Source organism: Pempheris klunzingeri, chromosome 8 (genome assembly GCF_042242105.1).
Source record: "Pempheris klunzingeri isolate RE-2024b chromosome 8, fPemKlu1.hap1, whole genome shotgun sequence".
NCBI lineage: Eukaryota > Metazoa > Chordata > Actinopteri > Acropomatiformes > Pempheridae > Pempheris > Pempheris klunzingeri.
The window spans coordinates 22552446-22569286 of NC_092019.1; the positions used below are offsets into that span (position 1 = coordinate 22552446).

General features: G+C 40.3%; 2 protein-coding genes across 2 annotated transcripts; both read right to left on the reverse strand.

Annotated features, from left to right (window-relative positions):
• Positions 1 to 596: 596 nt before the first annotated feature.
• On the reverse strand, positions 597 to 11243 carry rab25b (RAB25, member RAS oncogene family b). Its single transcript, XM_070835457.1, has 5 exons — positions 10993 to 11243; positions 6133 to 6328; positions 3191 to 3384; positions 1916 to 1996; positions 597 to 1211 (listed from the first exon to the last, which is right to left on the reverse strand). Exons 1-5 carry the CDS (start codon positions 11027 to 11029, stop codon positions 1093 to 1095), a joined length of 627 nt encoding a protein of 208 aa, XP_070691558.1. The 5' UTR covers positions 11030 to 11243; the 3' UTR covers positions 597 to 1092.
• A 2124-nt stretch (positions 11244 to 13367) lies between these two features.
• lamtor2 (late endosomal/lysosomal adaptor, MAPK and MTOR activator 2) lies at positions 13368 to 16561 on the reverse strand. The gene is made up of 4 exons (XM_070835539.1): positions 16387 to 16561; positions 15208 to 15370; positions 14963 to 15052; positions 13368 to 13443 (listed from the first exon to the last, which is right to left on the reverse strand). The coding sequence occupies exons 1-4, from the start codon at positions 16452 to 16454 to the stop codon at positions 13387 to 13389; spliced, it is 378 nt and encodes a 125-aa protein (XP_070691640.1). The 5' UTR covers positions 16455 to 16561; the 3' UTR covers positions 13368 to 13386.
• Positions 16562 to 16841: the final 280 nt, after the last annotated feature.

Sequence of the window (16841 nt, forward strand, 5' to 3'; positions counted from 1 at the left end):
CTTGAAAAGGTTGCCCACTCCTGACCTATGCTGTCAGATGGAGATGCTACTAAAATTCTAAAAAAAAATAATTTGTGGTTTTTCTTAGAACTTCTTTGCATCATCATATCTTTTAATGTTGGAGTCTCCAGAGACTTCAGACCTCATTATAAAGTTCCTGAACAGTAATGAACCTCTGATGCATCTAAGCATTTCATGTGAAACAGCTGGAGACAGACCCTGGCCAAATATGGTTTCATACTTGACTTTGACTCATAAAACAATAGAGTGCTGCCCAGAGAGTTGAGCTTAAAACAGGAAGTATTTTTCCGTTTGTCTGTGTGTGTGTGTGTGTGTGTGTGTGTGTGTGTTATTGTGACTGACAACTAGCATTTCATTTGAACTGAGTCACTGGTGAGGTGGTAAACTGTACTAATCTTTATTCCTAATTACTTAAAAATGAGGCTTTTATCGCAGCAGACATTTTGACACGTCATCACCAGAAGAGCACAAGTGTTACTAATAACAGTAACAATGGTTCTGTTCTATTCAAGGCTTCCAGTGAGCCACGACAGTGTGACACTGACAGAGACAAATAACACGTAGCAGGCCACCTGTCTCCATAGATCGTTTATTTCTCAACAGAAATAAAATCAGACTCTTATATTATCAGCCGGAGCGCATGCACGGCAGTGACAGCAAGACTCACAGTCTGTACATACAATACTCACCACCACAAACTGTTGAATTTAAGAAAATAGAAAATGCATCATTTACATTTCAAACATTGCACATTACATTCCAATTCTCTGCCAAGTGTTTTACCTTTGACCTACAGCATGTTCAACAGTCTGTAGTTACTTCCCAAAGGATTGATGTTGGTTTTCCGCTACATTTATTCACATATATGAATCATTATTTGAATACATCACGTCAGCATGCTGCTAATGCAACTTGTAAATCAGTCATTTCAAAGTGGCAACGCTTAAGCCAGAGCTGTTAATATTGGCACCCACGGCTGGACGTCGAGCTCCAACACAGGGTTGTGGGCGAAGGAGGAGTCCACCTGTCACCCACCCTGAGGCCCCCGGGCTCCTGAAGGGCCAGATGCGGTCAGATGTTCCTGCAGCAGGGCTTGTTCTCCTCTGTGTTTTCTACTCTGGAGCTGTTCAAGGTCACGGCACTGATGGAGCCGCGACTCACTTCCTTACTGCTCACCTTCCTGTGAATCTCTGAGGTAAGAAAATGTCCACTGTATTATAAAGTTACAGTGTGCTGGAATAGAAAGAAGCTGTAGTGTTCCCAGGCTTGGAGAGGAAACATTAGCAAAAGTACAATAGTAGCAAAACGTATATTTGCCACCTTTTCAAGACTTCATTGATGCAGAAACATGGATTAGAAAGGGAAAGCAACACTTTAAATAAAAGGGGGTGAAGTTGTTCATTTCCAACCAGGAGATGTTTCCTCCCAGAGCAGTCAATCACATGGCAGCCTTGGGACCACAAAAGGTCATTTTAAGCTGACCCTTTCTAGACTGAACCTCCATGAGCTGAGGAGATGGAGGTCTGGCTATGTGAGGTTAAATTCAGGGTCACAGGGTGGAGCCTTATCCCAGCAGGTTCATAGGAAAATATGTGCATCCAGTCCATGCCATTTAAATGCCTTTGAGGGGGGGAGGGGGGACTGGGAATGAAAGACAGTTAAGGGAGCAAACTAAAGGGAACCCATGTACACACTGGGCACACAGACTGGGGACGGGAATGCTGGAAGGCATGGGAGGTCAACCATGTCACCCACGCAGTCAGACTATGACAACCTTACTGTACTGGTGAGAGGAATATTCTTCCCTTTGTATCTCTGCAGGTGTGGATGTCAACAACACATTTGCTTAATGTCTTATAAGAAAGTGGGAAAAAAAGTTAAATAAATTAATTACCTGCTAGGACATTGGTGAATGCTGCCTCAACGTTCATTGACTCCAAAGCAGAGGTCTCCAGAAACAGAAGACCATTCTTTTCTGTGTAATAAACATAAACTATGTTAGTCATTCTATATATGTTACTTATTGAAGGCCACCATGAAGAATCACTGAATAGGATTTTGACTTGATTTTGTGCACAGTGACAGGTCGTACAATTTGGTACGCAGACTAACTTACCTTCTCTACAATCATCATAAATTCTATTAGCCAACGATGAAGAATTAAAGGAACAGTTCGGATTTTTTTAAAAGTGGGGCTGTAGGAAGTACTTACAGGTGGTTGCAGTAAGCTCGCTCCCAGTCTGGAGGAGCACGCAGGAGTCCTGGCAAAGTACTGAGCAATGAACTGCTGAGGACGAGGCCGAGGTTTAGCCACCTAAAAAATGGCCCATATAAAAAAAAAAAATCTACAGCGCTTGAGGTTTACGCAATATTTAGAATACTGTATTTTCACTGCAACACAAGCTGTGCCACAGCTGCCTTGATCAATAAACTATCCATTTAAAACACCAAAAGTCCCACAATGACAATCAAACTAACCTATTTAGGTACCAGAGACTCCTGTGTTCTGTGAGGTACAATTACTGTTTTTATCAATGGAGTCTGGTAGCTTTGAAGCAAGTGAAGAGAAAAAGAGAACAGCGTCACTTCTCCATTGAAGGGTCTGTCTGATGGCAATGTAAAGTGGTGAAAATATTTTAAGTGTAACTAACGCCTAAATTGAGGTAGATTTTTTTAAGTGGACCTTTTCTAGGTGGCTAAAATATGTTTTCTTCTGCATCCATCCACAGCAGCATATTGCTTAGCTTCCCTGCCAGCGAGTCTGTCTGCTTCTCCAAACTGAGGGCGTACTGACCGCAATCTCAGAATCAGAATCAGAATCAGAATTACTTTAATAATCCTCAGGGGGAAATTGCTTTTTGTTACACACAGCTCCAAAAGAATAAGAATAAACTTCAAACACGAAAGTAATAATAATGATAATAATAATAATAATGATACAAATAATACTACTACCACCAACAATAACATATAACAACATGTACACTCAGAGTGAGGAGCTGTATTATATAATAATACTACTAATAATACAAATCTAGTGCAGGTAACACACTGACTGTGGATAGTTACCTCGATAGTAACCCCACTTCAAATAATCCAAACTGTCCCTTTAACAGAAATCCTGTGCAAACCATTTTCAGCACAGAGGTAACACTTGTTGACTTTGTACCTGCAAAGTCTTTGGCCTCCTCATTGGGCACAGATCTCTCTGACTCCAGGTCAGTCTTGTTGCCCACCAGCATGACCACAATGTGGGGGTCAGCGTGGTCGTACAGCTCCTTCAGCCAGCGCTCCACGCTCTCGTAAGTGAGGTGTTTGGTGATGTCATAGACCAGCAGGGCTCCAACAGCACCTCTGTAATACCTGTTTGGAGTAGACTGACTTATGTGAGTCCTTATGTGACATTTAGGTGTTTTTTTTCTGTGATGCTTCCGTTGGGGCCAATATGGCGCTGTAAACACAATATGTACACATCTTTAACCCCTTACTGCCTGAATTTATTTACAATTATATAAAAAAATAAATGATTTGTGTTTTTGCATTCAAGCAGATGCTAAATGAAGTGGAGATTAAGTTGAATATAGCATAGCATAGACTAGTACAAAATAATAATAGTATAATAAAATATATATGTATATACGCATAGAATATATATATATATTTATGTATGTATGCATCTATGTATATATAATATATACATAGAATATGCATCAACCGGCATTAGTGAGATACAGAGGCCACCGCAGCTGGATCAAGACCGGAAGAGGTTTGAGGCGAATTCGCGACAACAGGCAACAAGGGGTTAAAGATGACACTTTTTAACTTAATAGCAAATAGTTGCCTATTTACACATTCAGAAGTTACAGTGCAACATAACAATTTAGTTGGAGTTGTGTTTAAGTCCAATATTTACAGTCCTTTTAGCTCCATTTTGGTTTGCACCAACTCCTACAGTGTATTGTACTATCCTCATTGACGTTAAGCTGTTTCTCCTGCTGTCAGTTGAAAAAAAAAAAAAAGTCGCCTAATGACTTACGATTACTCTCAAGTCATGACCCAATCAATATTTCTTTCACAATTATGTTTCTGCGCCCCTCTTCCAGCAGCATAATTAATTCCACTTTAATAGGTTTTAGCTGCTTGTTACAGCATAAATGGGAAATTCCATGGGAGTGAGAATTTGCATACTGGAATAAGTCGGCAAGTAATTACTCCAAAAGCCAAGCTGTCAGAAAAGAGCTAATCCAGCAGTGTGGCATATCCTCAGATTTTTCCATGTCTTAAAAGTAAAATTGACATGGTTCCATTGTTTTGAAACCAGTTTCCTCACTGTTAATCCTTCTAGTTTAATTAAAGAAAGAATGAATCAGTGGCACCCTCAGATAGAACAGAGAGCCACTGACGACTGTTCAAACAAAAGGTCTTCGCTCTAACCAGCTGGGTTGCCAAGTGTGCCAGGTGGAAACTGACAGGAGACTGTGCTGCTTGTTTTTCAGGTAATGTGGGAGGAAACTGAGGTTCAGCGCCTGTCCTTGCGTGTGTTTTGGCTGATAACAGCACCACCTTAAGATTCCGACATACAGGTTACTCAACAACTGTGGAGCAAGAAAACAAGCATGAAATGTTGATTTAAACAACTGTCGTTACTGTCTGTGTGCCTCCTTAAAAAATGTGGAATTTTCAGCGTGGTTTCCATCACAGTTCATCTGCTGGCACGACATACTGTACATTAATTCACATTATTGCTGAAAGGTTTTGCTGAAAGTTGCACTTGGGAGATTCTTTATGACACAACACTTAAATTTGTCACTAAGGAAAAATGCAATGTGATCCATCATCCTATCTCCTCTAATTGAGCCTTTTAGGCTCAGTTACCGACTGCTGAATTAGCCCATTGACACGTTGAACACACAACTGTTTCCAGTGGTTGTGCATACTGAGATGTTAGATTTACCACTGATGGCTGTAGCTATTTGAAATAGGAATATATATATATACACACTACTCACAAAAAGTTAGGGATATTCGACTTTCAGGTGAAATATATGGAAAATGTAAAAAGTGAATGCTACAGTGATATTATATCATGAAAGTAGGGCATTTAAGTAGAAGCATGCAATGGTAATTTCTTCATCTTAAACAATGTATTGAAAGAAAATCTAACAACAGTGGTGGGTATACCACAACAAAAAATTTTCAGTGTCTCAATAAATTGGGATGTGGCCAAAGGACGTCCACTCCTCTCCTTTCTGTGACTCTTCCAGTCTCTGTATCACTGTTACAACCTCCTGATGACACTCTGTGACCCTCTAAGCTCAGTGAACACCTCCGTCTGAGGACTTCCTGTTTGAAGCCTCCAGTGTTGAGGTGCTGCTGATCAACTGTTAGGTGTCGTCTTGGTCTCATGATGTCAGAATGTGAACAGCAGGATGAGGAGGACTGTTTAAATACCAACTCTAACTGAAGCAGGAAATGTATTGGTGGATTCATGGATCAAACCTGTTGTGAATGTTGCTGTTAAGCTTCTTGTTAGAGAACAGCAACTTGTGCAGAAAGTACTGAAACACTGAACAGTTGGACATGTGCATTCAAAGGTTTAGAGAAGGTCACATTAAGTTCACCTGGAAAGGTTAGAATGCATTTTAGGTTCATCCTGAAATTTCACCTGAAAGCCGAATATCCCTAACTTTTTGTGAGTAGTGTATATATATATTCTAGGGAATATGCTTATTTGCTTTCTTGCTAAGATTTAGATGAGAAAATTGATACTCTTATGTCAGCCCCGTAAATAAGAAGCCACGAACAGCAGCCAGTTAGATTAGCTTAGCACAGGGGCAAACAACTGGTCAGTCCAAAACTTTGGCTTCCAGCACCTCTGAAGCAGAAAGGAACAAGGTCACACCCCCCTCTTTATTTAATCATGAAATAACAGAAAATCTGCTGAAGAGCAATGGATTGAGGCAAGAATACCCCGACACACAGATAAAAATAAATAAGTGATGTCCACACATTAATAAAACATTCATTCTAACCACTGTTTGTTTGTGTGTATGTGAAAATGAGTGCACATGCAGTGGATCTATAAACGTTGGGATGTGTCTTGACACTCACGCCGAGGTGATGGCTCGGTATCGCTCCAGCCCGGCCGTGTCCCAGATCTGGGCCTTGATGGTGAAGCCGCCGAGCTGCACCGTCCGCGTGCTGAACTCCACCCCGATGGTTGTGCGACTGTCATGGTTGAACTCGTTTTTGGTGAAGCGGGACAGCAGATTGCTCTTTCCTACACCGGATTCTCCTATGAGAACCACTGCAAAGGACACAAAATGCAGTAAATGCTAGTGGCTTTAATTGGAGTTCGGTTTTTTGGGGTTTCGTTATTGCAAAAATGAACCCAGAGTGTCTTGGATAGAGGAGACAAAACTCACTCAGAGCCTAACATGACCCAATCCTGTGACATCCTCTGCACCCTCTTTTAACAGAAGCCTTTAGTCTAGGTGTGCCTCTCTGTGCTGTCCGTTAATCCTCACACTCTCAACCTCTAAGACTGCGGCCAATTACATCAGGGTTGTGATGCCTCATTTTAAAACAGCACGCCCTCACTGTAAATGAGTTAATTGTTTTAACTCAGCCATGCAGAGAAAAACTGCAGAGAAGGGACATGCTGAGCAAAACACTGAGGGAACAATGTGGGATGTTGGCCTATAACAGAATACACCAAATTATTGATTGGTGAAGAGATAACAGAGGATCTTGTGGGACTGTAGGCTATCCCAGCATGCACTGGTGAGCTGCCAATTCTAAAACACACTGATGGTTTATTTTTTTATTTAGACAGCGGGGCATGAAGGTGATAAGCAGAGGAAACAAAGCACAAGCACTTTTCTTAGTAGCGGTTATCTACACTTTTTCCCTCATGGGTATAAGTAATTGATGCTTAAGAAACCTATTTTAGCAAAACTGAAGGACAAACATCCTCCGATTTGTGGAATCTTCCACATTTGTCACCATTTCTGGGGGGGGGGAGTACACAACTGAAAAGCTTTGAGATGATGCGAAAACCTCTCACAAGAGAAGCTTTGTTTCAGGAAATGAAACAGCCTCTAAGAGGGTAAGGTGATTCCAAATCAGGTGGAGCAAGTTAAGCTGCCATTTCCTTTTATCTTGGTCAGAGGAACCTACCCACTGGGTAAACAGGACAAGAAACAACACAGACACCCCCTCTGTACATTGCAGTGACTAATGTTTGGGTTTCAGTTGTTAGTCGCTGACTCAGAGAGAAAAAAGGCTTGGCTTAATTGGCACAGATAGGAACGTATGACCACGCTGTGAAAACAGCAGCAGCGCTGGGATCTCTGCACAACTGAATAGGGCACAGTCACCGCTTATTGCTGAGGCGTGTGAGCTTGTGAACACTAAGATAATGATCCAAGTTCTTATGACATCCACAGCCATTAAATATGGATTTAGGGTGTGATGGGAGCAGTGGTGGAAGAAGCATTTTAATACCACACTGTGAAAATACCGCATTCAAAACCTAACTTGAGTAAAAGCATGTAAGTAGGTCTATTATTAGCAACATTTTAATTCAGATTTTTAAAACAAGCATTATTAATGCTGCTGCATTCATGTGCATGTTGCATTTTGCTGCTGTAGGTGTTTATGGTTGAGCTAATTTTAACTACTTCATATACTGTTGGGTAGTTTCAGCTACAGCATTGCATCATGGTCAGTAAGATCATCATATGTTTAAAGCGTCTCTGTCCTGTGAGCTCAGAGAAACAGCCTGTTTTCAGCTTTGTGACAATACATCCCAGCTGATACAAAGGAAGGGTGCGTGTACTTTTCTTGGAAACACTCAAGTTAAGTACAAGTACCTCAAAATTGTAGGCTTCTTACGTACCCTACTTCAGTAAAGTAAATGTACTTACTTACTTACTTAGTTAGATTCCACCACTGGATAAGAGTTAAAGGAATAATGCTAAGGTTAAATATAAAGCTACAGTCAGCAGGTCATTAGCTTATCTTAGCATAAAATGTGGAAGCAGTGGTAAACAGCTAGTCTGTCTCCGTCTGAAGGTAAAAAAAAAAGACTCCCTACCAACAAAAGTCATTCTCGATCATATTACATGACCTTCATCATGACCTTCATCAGCAGATGGAGTTTCCATTTCCACTTGCTGATGAACATCATGTGATATAATTTAAAGTCCCAGAACAGTTACTAAATGAACCTTTTAGTGAGACTGTTTTCTTTACTTTTTTTCCTTAGACCAAAGTTGTAATTGAACTTTGAACGTAAACCTTTAAGCCAATATTGACGTGCAGTCCTTAACATGCTCCAAAAAATGTAACTTTGAACAACAACAGTTCCTGTTAACTGGTTAACTCCATCTGCTGATGAAGAGTATGTGACTGAAAGCACACAAACACGCACTTGTGGACCTTGTGGTTAGATTGTTTTCACCTCTGCTGTTTCTAAGGCCAGGAATGAACTTCAGTTGAGGTTTACAAATCACATACACGCTATTCAATAGTCAGAGCACCACAGATCAAAAATACTGGCAGGTTTTTCCTGAACACCAGTTGATTCTGTCAAAGGTACACTCTGAAAGCACCAATGACTTAGAGTATGTTTAACCTGGAGTCTAAGGTCATGGCCAAGAATGTTTTACAAGTTTTGCTTGTTTTAGGGTAATTGTTCACTGTGCAGTCAGTGTGGCTTTTTTTGTTCCAGTGGGTGGGGTGAGATCGCCTGCTGCCCCCCCTCTTCTTCTCCACTACTGAGTAACGTCTTATGCAAACAATAGCCCTGGTTTCTATGACAATACAGGACAAGAGGCCTTCAAGCGCTCTGGAGGCCTGCTTTGTTGATTCTGAGGAAGCACACAGAACTTGATGTGCTTCGGTGAGGAGTAACTTTCACTTTATCATGACCTTCAGGGCTGGAAATACTGTACTGCCACTACTTATAGCCTGAAATCCTGGTAGAAACCTAAAAATAACATTTTGATGCTGACACCCTATATCTTCATTCATATTTAATGGTCAGTATCAACACAAATTGTACATCTAAACACATGGATGTTTGTACATTGTACATATGTATGTTATTTTTTGGCTAAATGAAAAGCCCAGTGGTTATACTTACTATGAAAAAATGACTTCTAGCATAAAATAAACTCACTGCTGCAGAGTTCCTCCACAAGTTGCCCATGTAGCTACAGTATGTGGAGGCAGGTTGAGTGCATGCACAATGCAAACTTACATTCCAAGCAAACCATAGAAGATTTTCCTGATAAGTTCTCTGAGCTATCAGTGAATCGCTGGGTGGAATGAAAACCTGCCCGGATCTTTGAGATACTATAGCACACACGCTGCTTAGAGGCACTGCAGAAATGAAGTGAGTTTATTCTGTGATAACAATCAGTTATCACATTCATAAGCCACCGGGCAAGAGGGGGGATTCCTCCTCTGTTGAGGTTGTTTTAAAGGAATAGTTAATTGTTTTGGGGAAAACCTTCTTCCTTTCTTGCAAATAATTAGACAAATAGAGCGATACCACTCTCATGTCTGTACGGTAAAACAGAAGGCTACAGCCAGCAAGCAGCTAGCTTAGCTTAGCATAAAGAGTGGAAGCAGGGGGAAACATGCAGCAGTGTCTTCCTGGAGCCTTGTCATCCCTCTGAGTCCCACAAAGAACTCTCAGAAAAACCACACTCAGGTTTTTACACAAATCAGCTATAATGTGTTAATTCTGAGCTTCATGGGTGCTGGATTTTCTATCCTTTGTTCCTCTGTGTTTCCAGTCTTTGTGCTAAGCTAAGCTAAGGTAAGCGAAGCAGCTGGCTGTAGCGCCTTACCTTTTTAACAGACATGAGATAAACAATCTTCTCATTGAACTCTCACCAAGACAGATTTTTTTTTTTTGCATTTTTGTCTACAGTTCTGATAGTTGACAGTGTAGAAATAGACAGGAAAAGTGGGGAGAAAGAGGGGAGGGGGTATGACATACAGCAAAGGTGCACCAGGGATGTTATGATCATGTGGTATATACTAGACTTTAACCATCAGGCTCCTGGTCCGCCCCAAAAGCACTCATTTGTTATGAGTGATTTTGAGCTGTATGAATAAAATGGACTTCTATATATCCGATTTTGCAGGGGAACCCATCATAACACTAAGTGATGTTATTTTTGATGTTTTGGACACGCTACCTTTGGCTTTACTCAGCTGCAGTGCCTTATGTCAACATGACCTTCTTGTACCCAAATGTCACATCACTGTACCTGAACCAAATCACCTTCCTGAATGACTTTCACTTCTCTTGTGCAGCTGCTGAGACCCACCTGGTACCTTAACCAAGAAAAGATTACTATGCCATGTAGACTGAGCGCAGAATGAACAGAGTTAGAGGCAAAAGCATAATTCAAGCACAGTGCACATACAGACTGCTTGTGTAATACTTGGGAAAACTGCTGTGACAGTGAAGTGCTTTGTCTTTTGAAGCGGATATAGACTTTTAAACCATAGAATGTTGTTCTGCTGGGAATGCTGCAGAGAACCAGGAATTAAAATACACATCCTGGTTTCAACAATAACCTGCACGCCTGGGACGATGTGCTCAACTGGTAATGTGATTCACACAACTTTGCTATAATGCAACTCACTTGAAGTTTGAGACTCGCAAAATACCTTTATACAATATTTTCTTTAACAGCAGACTGCATTCTGAATAAATTCAGACTATTAGTTGTCAAAGCTGTGTTATTAGCCCACTATGTTCTGTATGTTGCACTAAGGCTGCATTCTGTTGGCACTCAACACATATTCCTGTCCTTAGAAAATGCCATGTTAGTAATAAACAAGGAAGTATAATTTGAAGGACAAAGGAACAGCACAAAAAACACCTCTCAAAGACTTGAGGTATGTACCTGCGGATGGAATCAGGGAAGCAGCAGAACACGTACTCACCCTTAAAGACAAAGTTGTAGGCCTCATCTGACCCCATGTTCTGTCCATTCAGCGTTGCCGCCCCGCAGTTAACTGCCGTGTACACTAACAGGCTGATTGCAGGATGTAAGATGACACTGACTCACACCACAACCAGCCTGCCCCCCCACCCCAGTTCCTCAGGCTTCAGGAAAGATAACAGCTGCAAAACTGTTATGACACAAGAATGCCAGTCGCCAGCTTGCTGCCCTTCACTACCCTTCTGTGTCTGAGTTAACAGAAAGCTGGCTTGTTTGAACAAGACATGCGGAGTGTATCCAGGTTGATCTGCAGCAGCAGGCGGAGCTTGTGTCAGGGAGTGGCGGGGAAGAGCTGGAGGTGTGTCTTAATGATGAAGTCGGTGCAGGGCAGGTTGGACAGGTGGGGCGACTAGCAGGTACAGCTGAGAGGGGCAGTCAGGCGCCTCCTGCTGGACCTATCAAATGACTGCATGCAGGAAGAAGGAAGCAAGTCTTGCTTCATCACTACCAAGAACCCCCAACGCCCAAATCCAAAACAGAGCATCGTTGCGTCAAGGTCTGATCTGTGAAAAATCACCTTGGATATGTTGACAACATTTATGAAATCTGCACACATTCTACCTCTGCAAATAAAGGTCAATTCAGCTTTTTTTTTTCTTAACGTAATCTAATGATTCTTGCCAAATCCATGTCTGTTGGTCCAATCTGTTCCTCCGTGGTCACCAGGACTGGGGCCTGTGCATTTACTGTATGTGGTCATTTCAATGTCATTACTTTCAAAATTCACTGCCAAAAAGATTCTGTCTGTTTGTTCTAGCTTCTACTTTGTTCTACAGACTTTGATTTATTTAATCACACCTCTTTCACATTCCTCTAATTTCTCTCCTCTGAAGAGGTCGAGGTCAATCAAACTGTAAGGAGTTGTAGATTTTGCATTCTGGGCCTTAAATGCTCTATTATAACGTGCTAACAGGTCTTTTTAGTCCTGCTGTGGTTAACTGTTGCTGTGTTAAAAAAGAAAACTCTCTTCACTTCGGAATTTGGGACCTGTAGTCCTGATTTTTTTAGCAATAAGTCATATGAATATCTCCTATTATTGCCCATTCTTGTCTCTAATCCATGACATGCGGTGTGCAACAAAAGAGAAACTTTGCTTTAATCAATTTCATTTAAATCTCCAACTGACTTCAAGTGAAGTTAAAAAAAAAATGTGTGCAAGCCTTGGGCTGTGATTAAACTGCACTTTCCAATCATTACGCTTCTCAAATAATTTCATCGGTATTCATTTCAGGTTTTAAGGCAAGTGAGCAGGCAAAGAGCGAGTCCAAAGTCTGATATGATTACACAAATATATCCTGTGATTATCCACAGGAGAATGTCAGACAGCTAAGGATGCAAAATGGAAGTGTTGTCACATCCTCTGGTGACAGATACGCTGTAATAAATCATGAAATTAATACTCATTGTTGAAAAAAATATTATACAAGAGCATCGTGGAAATGTGAATATGACGAAAAATAAGAGCAGAATAAGGACATGGCTCCTTTTTTTACCCCCCAAAAAAACAATTAATAACTAATCTAAACTTTTTAAAAGGGCTATTAATGTAGCCCAGGGACTCCATAAGTGTGGTGGGGGCACCGCTGGGGAGAAAATCTGCAACAGGGGGCTGGGGAAAGCTCATATATAGAAGATATGCATTTACAATAAAGGTTTCCTTTATAAAATAAATTGTGTGGCTGTTAATGCGACAGTAACTCTTAATCCTGGTCCTGTATATGTAAAGTCTATCTTTGAGCCCACTCATGTCCTACTGAGCGCTCAGTTCAAAGCAAACACAAAAGAAGATTGTGTGAACATTTGTCCAAAAACTTGTTTATTTGACAGCTTTGAAACAAAACGTAGCAAATAATCTTCACTGCATTTAATTGGACAGAAATTCTTATGAAGGTTTCCACAAACCTTTGTATTATATGCATTTTAGTCCTCTGATAGGATTCAAAAATGTTAAATTTTCTGCTCAGCTGTGATCGGCATGCCTGAACTGAAACTGCAAATGAATGAATCAACCATGGACGAGTTGATAATGGAATCATTTCAGCAGCTGTAGACTTCTTACCGACAAATTATGTGGACTTTCAAAGCAGCCCATCAGATGAACACGGTCACAAAGGGAGCGCAAATTGATAAAAACCAACGCAAGCCATTAGTTTCAACACCATGATTATAAATACACCGATCCCCCCACCAATTACACACACACACACACACACACACACACACAGTCACTCCCTTATAGATATATGCATGTACGCAGAATGTTACAGTAGTCCATGAATGACCTGGATCATATGATGGTTTTTCTTTTCCCGGCAGAGCTTCAGTCACATCTCCACTATGACGCGGCCACTTGGGTTAATGGTTCCTCCAGGTACTGCACCAGAGCTTCTGCCTGTAAGCACAACATATACACAACAGTGTTAGCAGAGCAATGGCGGATTAGTGTCAAGCATCTGCCGTATGTGTTGTGTGTCATTGCAGCATACAATCTGTACGATCAGACTTGCTTTAAAACCGAACTCTGTGGAAAAACTATTATGAAACAGCCTATTTTTCCAATCAGTAGGACATAAAATTAGCTTTTAAATTAGTATTGTATTTGATGAATTTCTTTGGACTTTTGGTCAGATAATATAAGACATTTGATGACAGTGCTAATGGGCAGTTTTATGATATTTTAGAAACCAAATGATCAGTTCAATTGATATTGAATGAAAATAATGGTTAATTGCAGCTGTAGTGCAGTAAACTGGTACATGCTTTAGTATATTGCTTCCTACATTGCTAGTGATTTTCAAAGAGGACTTGAGGCTAAACCATTTGGCATTGAATCAGTATACTGCAAAGCCAGCTGGGGTGAAGCCTTTTTCACTCCATCATTCAAACTTTGACTAAAATATTCTGTCTGCCTGCTGCGGCTGATAAAAAGTACCGGTAAAAAAAAAAAAAAAAAAAAAAAAAAAGGATTGAAAGCTGGGGATTCCCACACAATACAAGATACAAAGTTCATTTATTTGTCACTCTACACCACAGAAGAAATGCACTAGTGAAGCGTTAGCCTGTGTATGTAAATTCATCAAAACAAAGTTGAGAGATCTGCTTTTTGTTACACTGTGAGCAAATGGAATCAGAATGCATTAAAAAAAACAAAAAAACACATGGATTTAAGTGACAAAGTGTTCAAGTATAACATTTGCACACAGACAGTCTGGATTCAAAATCATTCAGGGTTACTACGTTCTGAAGCTTGAAATCAGACTGGAGATATTCCATGGTGCCAAAAGCCTAACAGCCTTCTTCCCCAGTTCAGTTTGGACTTTGGGAACAACAAACTTCAAAATGTTCTGTGGAGCGAGATTAAGTTCCATGTTTTGAGTTTAAAAGAGACGATAAGTGGGTAGGAACCTTTTCCAAGAATGGCTTTGTAGATAAAAACACACAAATGACTGATGATTGAGCAGGCCGATTCACTTCTGTGTACAGTACGATGGTAAGAGGGCCACAGTTTGTAATGAATCTCCCAGCCCTGTGAAACACGCTGTCCAGTATGTGAAGACAGTGACCAGATTTAGTACAAATATTTAAAAGTGATCTGTTGTTAGAAAGTGTTAAAAAACGTTTAATCTAACAGGCTGCTAGCAGTGCGTCTCCATCCTTGGTGACACCATTAAGGTACATTCAAATCCATTCTATATAACCCCACCACCTTTCAAATGAATGAGTTCTATGTTTGCTATGACATGGTGGAGCTCAGGGGCCGTCAACAAAACTAGAAAAGGTCCCATGACGCGTTAGTGCTGTAACCATGAATATATCAATGAGCTCGGCAAGTACAGCAAACCACAGTGAATTTATGAAACACCATTCCAGTGAAAGCAGGACATGGTTTGTGCGGACGTGTTAAAACTCACCTTAGCTTTAAGCATTCCGAAGCCCACCGTCTCTTTGGCGTACATACACAGCAGTAGGTTGGCTACACGAGTAATGGCCACTCTTCCTTCCTGAGAGAGAAAAGGGGAGAGACAAAGCGCCCCCAGTGTCAGACGTCTGAACTGAGCAACTGTGCAATAGCTCAAACGGTCCATATGACAGTCCCTCATCATATGAGGCTGTATATACACAACTCTAACGGTTTTGGAAAAACTACAATTCTCACCATACAATCCATGAGTATGAATTTGAGTTTGTCTTCGTTAAAGGCTTGGTGGCCGTTCTTGTCGTAGGCGGCCCAGATGTTGCTGGCGATGGCGGCTGTCACTCGTGCGTCAGTGTCCCCATACCCAGAGTAAGCCAGAAGAGAACCTTCATTGTTCAGTAAGCTGGTGAAGATATACAGTAGGTATTTCAGCATCCAGCAGATGAGCCAGTGACAGACTTTCACCGTCTACTGTCTGTGCATAGATATTACTCAAGTTTTCTCTATCAAGCTACCTAAAAGCATTGGCAGGTAGTGGAGGAGTGGAGCACCTGAACACAAGCTTACAAATGTGATCATAGCATATACTGTATATTACTGTCTGAACTACTCAATTCTGTTGCTTGTTTGCTACAAGCTAAAATAATCAAAGGATCATTGGGTATCTACAAGTTTAACTAAATTTTGAATGATAATGTGAATTGACAATAAGACCTTATTTATCTCAGGGATTTAAAAAATGGAATGGAACTATATGTAAATTAGTTAACATATATATATATATTAATAATAATATTATTATATATAAATATATGTGTGTACAGCTACATATCTATTAATAATATTATATAATAATGTAATATTATTAATCGATATATAGTTTGAGTAACTTTTCAAGGAAAAAAGTCAAAACAGTCACTGTTTCCATTATTTGAGGCTTTTCTTCGTCATTTTTCTATTTAACTGCATATCTTTGGGATTTGGACTGTTGCTCAGATAAATCGAGCAAATTGAAGTTTTCGGGAAGTTAAAACAAGCCTTTTCCACTATTTTCTGACATTTTACACACACGACTGCAGTAATTGGGAGATTAATCAACAATAAAGGCCAGTAAGGTAGTTAGTCACAGCTTAACATTTCAGATCATTTAAGTTTCACAACTTGCAAACAACATGTAAGCTCTCCATAGTATTATTACTAGAATACCACATTGCCAGGAGCTACCACTGAATATGCTTTGGTTAATGTTACTAATATTAGCCTACGGAGGAGGGTTACAGCACACTCTTTATATTTCCATGTTAAGCTACAACAAACAACAAACTATATAACTGTAAAAAACACAACATATTAACTCATGTAGTTCCCAAGTAGCATCTCGCTAGCATGGTGCTAGCTAACCTAGCTAACCGTACTCACAGTGTGCTCTGGACTCCGTTCGTGTTCGCTTGGCTGAGAACCTGCGTTAACGCCTTTGGTCGTAACATAACTATGCAGAAAACTTTTTTTTAAAAGACTAAACAACTGCCTTTAAACTGTCAAAAAAAAAACACCCAACAAAACACAGTCAAGTCAGCTGACTGTTTTCTTCCCTTTCCGGGTGCTTTCTCAGTGCATTGTGGGAATTGTAGGCATCGAGTTCATCCTGGAACGGGGGAAAGATTAATTTTGATTTACTTACATGTTTGCCATGTTTAGCTAAATGTGTATATTTACCCAGAATAAATACTACACTGCAGCTTAGAACACTTTCATTTTTGTCACACATTATTTTCACAATTTTTATAAAATTGTTATAAGATTGATTATGTGCAACATTTAGAACATAGATATTTTCAAGGTTTCATATTAATATTTATTGTTTTAACATTCAA